A 5,126-nucleotide genomic window follows, 5' to 3' on the forward strand; every position below is an offset into this window, starting at 1 on the left:
ACAAAATTCCCCAGCAACCCAATTTAACCCCTTTTCGGCTTGGGTTCCCCAAATTCTGCCTAGTCATAATGGTGGCCTGCTCCCCAACCGCAACACGTGCTCTCTGCTAGTGAGAACACGCTTTGCGTGTTGAGTTCCGCAGTGCCACCCCCCCCCAAAAATTCACACAGTACGCGCTAATTTTTGTTTAAGGTTTTTGGCATAATTTTGGCCACAACTTTATTCAATACAGAAAATGTGAGTGGTTGCTTAGGCATTGGTTATGACTATCTGTCCTTGCCCCCGAGGACAGAGCTGGCATTTCCGGGCACCACCGGAAGCCAGCGTGGGAAACAAGTATTGGGGAGAAATGAGGCTGGGAATTCAGTCCAACACCTCTCACCCTCATGTTCCGGTGGGGCTTGCACGGCCCAAGCCCGGCACCACGGACAAGGACGAAAGAATGGCAAGCCCCTGGATTCCTTTAACGGAATTCCCATCGCATCATTTGGAGGGATAGGCACCTTACCCCTCCAAGCACCAATTTAACCAATGCCTAACCGCCATGGAGCCCACAGCTCACCGCCAAACCACTCACAGCCCCAGCCAAGACCTCAGCTTGGCCACCACCGCACCTATCCAAGCCTCATTACCCGAAGCCGAAAGGTGCACGCCATCATCCCGAAATAAGGATGGCCTCTGAGAAGAAATTTCAGTATGAAAAATCACATCTCCGCCCAACTCCAAGACTTTCCTCGTCACCGCAGTGTTGATGCGGCTTCTGGCTCTCTCAATGGCGGCCGGGCAACGACTGCCCCTCCAAGAGCGCCGTTGTAACAGCCTTGACCAAAATATTTTTGCCGCCGGCATCAAAGCTCGCAGCGTCTCCAAGTCCGATAAAATGGTAGCACGGAGGGAACGACAGTCCAAAGAAACCAGGTCGTTCTCACCCAGTTGTACCACAATGGCCAACGGGGGTTCTTCCCCTAGCAACTGCCTCCGAATCCGAGGCAGGAACTCCGACCAGCGCATTCCCCTTCTGGACAGCCAAGACAACCGGATATGTCGAGGAAGACCGAGACCAGGACCCATTCGCGATTGCCGTGCTGCGACACCAGCCCAATGGACGATGCTGTGCCCCACCATCCATATGCGGACAGCCGCTAAACCTAATATGAATAAACAAAACAATGTAAGGCGCTTATTAACGGATATAACTTCTGAACACTTCAGACTTCCAGCGACCCAAATTCTGTATTCTTGCTGCTGACAAACCCCAATGTGCTGCCGTAGTGGCAGCCCCAATCCTAAACGAGTGTGCGGCAAAATCTGTTGCCATGCCGCCACCCGCCGCAATTGCTTTACGCATCACTTTGGCAAACTGCTGCCTCGAAAGGGGCGAACCATTCTCATGCCTAAGTAGAGGACCATCCCCAGGGGTGCGGATAGACAAGTACCTCCTAACATCTTTTACAGGGCAAGGGCCCGCTTCCCCGGTAGCCGGGAGACGAATGAGGGCCCCCCTGCCCTTTTGGTCTGTTTTTGAATGCCTGATTGTGATTCGAAGTTCAGCAGGAGACAACTGCACATCCTGCATCAAAAGGCCCCGGGTACGGCCATCCTTAAGATCTTCAACCACTATCTCACCCACCCTTAAGGCACCAAAAAAGGCAATCGAAAAGGCGGCCGAAAACAGGCGGGCCTCATAACCAGACCAGCAAACCACCCGCAGCTTTCTGCGCATTCCGCACAACATATCAAAAGATATGGGCAGTCGAGTTGCTGGGCGAGAAGGACAAAGTCTAGACCATCCCTCCAAGGCTTTGCGAACGATGAACTTTGAACAAGGATCCTTATCAAAGAATACCTTGCAGAAAAATGCTATAGCAGCAGCATGTATCCTAATCGTTTTTGCTGCCCTACCCAATTGAAATAAGTGCGCTAAATAACTTAACACCTGCGAAGATGTGGGCGAAGCCCTTTTGACTTCGCAGGCAGATTGCTGCATGAACGTTACAAAATCACCCCACACTTTTGTGTATGAACGTAAGGTAGAAGGGGAGACCGATGCCGCTACTCCCTGTAAAACTAATTGCTGCCAAGGCTCCAGAGATGTTCCGGGAAACATTCCGGACGTAACCGAGCCTCTGGAACCAGGAGTCTGAACCGCTCCATCTGAAAACGGGACAGAGCATCAGCAATTTCGTTAGACACCCCGGGGATAAAACGTGCCGAAAAAACTATATTATAGCGTAAACAATGCAATACAAAAACCCGCAACAGGGCCGACACCCGGGGGGATCGTGACGACAGCTTGGCCAACACTGTCACCACAGCCTGATTATCAGTCCAGAAGCAGATACGACGGTTCCTGAACTCCTCGACCCACAAATGCACTGCCACTGCAATGGGAAAAAACTCGAGAAACGTTAGGTCCCGCGTAATCTCTCCCCCTTGCCATTCCTTTGGCCAGCGTTCTGCACACCAACGTCCCTTCCAATAAATCCCAAAGCCAAGGGAACCGGCAGCATCAGACTGGACTTGAAAGTCATTATGCAAGTTCAAAGTGTCCTGCCATAATGACACCCCATTGAATTCCTCGAGGAATTCCAACCAAATAGCAAGATCAACCTTCACCTGACTAGAGAGGCGCACCCGATGATGCGGGGCTTTCAGCCCTGAGGTGAGACGAGCTAGGCGAGAGCAGAATGGGCGCCCCGGCGCCACCACTCTACAAGCAAAATTCAAATGTCCCAACAGCGATTGAAGCTGCCGAAGAGACACCTTCCTCAACGGGAGTAGTTCTTCTATTACCCTCCTCAAAGTTGCCAGCTTGTCACTTGGTAAGCTAGAAGTTTGGGCCACAGTATCCAAAAGTATACCTAGATAAGTCAGCCGAGTCGAAGGACCTTCGGTCTTGTCTGCGGCTAAGGGGACCCCCAACTCATGAGTGAGGTCGGCGAATGCCTGCAGGAGCACCGAGCAATCACCGGTATCAGAGGCCGAGGCCAATAAAAAATCATCCAAATAATGAGTGACTCCGCTCAGGCCTGTTTTTGATTTGAGGGCCCATTCCAAAAAAGTGCTGAAGGATTCAAAAGCGGCACAAGCAATCGAACATCCCATCGGCATAGCCTTATCAAAATAATACTTGCCCTCAAACTGAAAACCCAGCAACCAAAAATCTTCTGGATGAATTGGCAAAAGGCGAAAGGCTGACTCGATATCGCATTTTGCCAATAGCGCAGAATGGCCAAAACTCCGAATCATCTTGATCGCCTGATCAAGGGATGCGTACTTCACTGAGCAGAGTTCAGGAGGGATGACATCATTGACAGACGTACCCGTGGGGTGTGATAAATTATGAATTAAACGAAATTCCCCCGGTGCCTTCTTTGGCACAATACCCAATGGGGATACATGTAAATTTTGGAAAGGAGGGGTGTCAAAAGGACCGGCCATGCGCCGCATGGCCACCTCCTTTGCAATCTTCTTGCGAGCAACCTGAGGTAGCTCGCGAACTGACTTTTGGTTAGCTGGATTCCGTGCCACAGGAGACTTGGCTACCGGAATCCGAAAACCTTGCGAAAAACCATTATTCAAATAAACCGCAGCATCCCCGTTGGGGTACGACTGCAACCAAGTTTTCAACACCCGCAGGCGAACCGGTGTATAAGCTAAAGAGGTCAACGAGCTACTTTCCAGTTCCTGCTGTGGTGGCGGGAGGGGTGGGTTTTGGGGGTTGCTGAGATCCCCCTTTTCCCCCACGAAAGGGCCGCCGACCTGCAAAACAAGAGGAAGTGGGGTGCGAGCCATTGCACCTTTCGCATGCATGGGCGAATTTGCACCCCAGGCGATTGCAGGAGCCTTTATTGAAATCCCAGCAAAACAGGCGACGGCCAGTTCTTAACACCCCTGGCTTAGTCTTCTGTTGTTCGGGCACCTTTTTATCGATAAGTGGGGCCACATAGGTGGTCCATACGTCAAGATCCTTCCGATCCCAGCGAGCGGAAGGAATTCTGGCCGCACGGCGCCTGAAAGCCTCATCGTATTTTATCGCGGCCTTTTCACCCGCTCTGGTGAATGCAGAGCGAACAATGGATAAGTAAACCATTAAATGGAGAGATCTCCGCGGATAAGCAGCCATTACCACACCAGCAAAGACCTGGAAGCAATCGAGCCATAGTTCGAAAGTCCTGTCTGTATTGGGAACCCCATGGCGCTTTTTGGAAGAGCCAGCCTTCTCTTGGTCCTCCGAAGGCGGGGCCAATTTAAACATGTCCACGTAACGCCCGTCCAAAATTCTAGAGCGCAGCTTTGATGGCAAATGTAAACCAGGAATAACGTCTCTGGCAGAATTGGTGGAAACTTTAACGTCTGGCACCAAAACGCCATCCATACATTCCTGAACAATACCATATCTAGCCCGGTGCGTATTGGACCGGCGCTCCCAAGCCCACTTAGGGAGTCCCGATGACGATTCGCCGAAGCCCCAATAAAGCTCTAAGGAGTTACCTGCTTCATCGTCAGAACTAGAAGATGACGTACCAGTATAGGAGGTAGAGGAGTCATCCTTCCTACGTTTTGCATGCTTTCGGGAAGATCTCTTGCGGCGACGCTTTCCGCCCGAAGACTTCCTGGCCGGAACCGGTAAGCTGTCCTCAACAGAAGACTCAGACTCATTATCCGGCCGTGAGAGACCTGGGGTCGACGGAGAAGAAACCACACGTGAGGGACCAGGGACAGCTGCCGCCTCAACCGAAGGCAACACTATCCTACTATGGCGGGAGGAAGGCATCGAAGGGGCCACTCTCCCTGAAGCTCTCCGGGAAGAAAAACGTGACTTCCGCGCACGGCCACGAGCCGCAGGTAAATATTGGGGCTGGGATACCCGGGGGTCATCTCCCACACCCTCAGACAGTAATCCCCCCCTTCCATCCTCGCTAGACGACGATAAAGCCGGCGACGAAGCTCCCACAGGATGAGGCGGCACCGCAGACGTGGACGGTTGACTGGAACACTGCTGCAGAAAGCCATCCAAGTTAGCCGCAAAGCGAGATAGAGCTGCAGGATCTCCGGCCATGCTTGACACCAAAGACTGCACCCGCCCCTCTGGCTGTCTTGCTGCAGGTGAGCGCAACGCCTGA

At 52.3% G+C, this 5,126-nt stretch overlaps 1 protein-coding gene across 1 annotated transcript; it reads right to left on the reverse strand.

The window, feature by feature from the left end:
- Positions 1–228: 228 nt before the first annotated feature.
- LOC308486800 (uncharacterized protein) lies at positions 229–4,846 on the reverse strand. The gene is made up of 2 exons (XM_081023920.1): positions 4,528–4,846; positions 229–1,148 (listed from the first exon to the last, which is right to left on the reverse strand). Exons 1-2 carry the CDS (start codon positions 4,775–4,777, stop codon positions 574–576), a joined length of 825 nt encoding a protein of 274 aa, XP_080880046.1. The 5' UTR covers positions 4,778–4,846; the 3' UTR covers positions 229–573.
- Between the last annotated feature and the right edge of the window lie 280 nt (positions 4,847–5,126).

Source organism: Podarcis pityusensis (genome assembly GCF_964106645.2).
Source record: "Podarcis pityusensis genome assembly, chromosome: 10".
Classification (NCBI taxonomy): Eukaryota; Metazoa; Chordata; class Lepidosauria; order Squamata; family Lacertidae; genus Podarcis; species Podarcis pityusensis.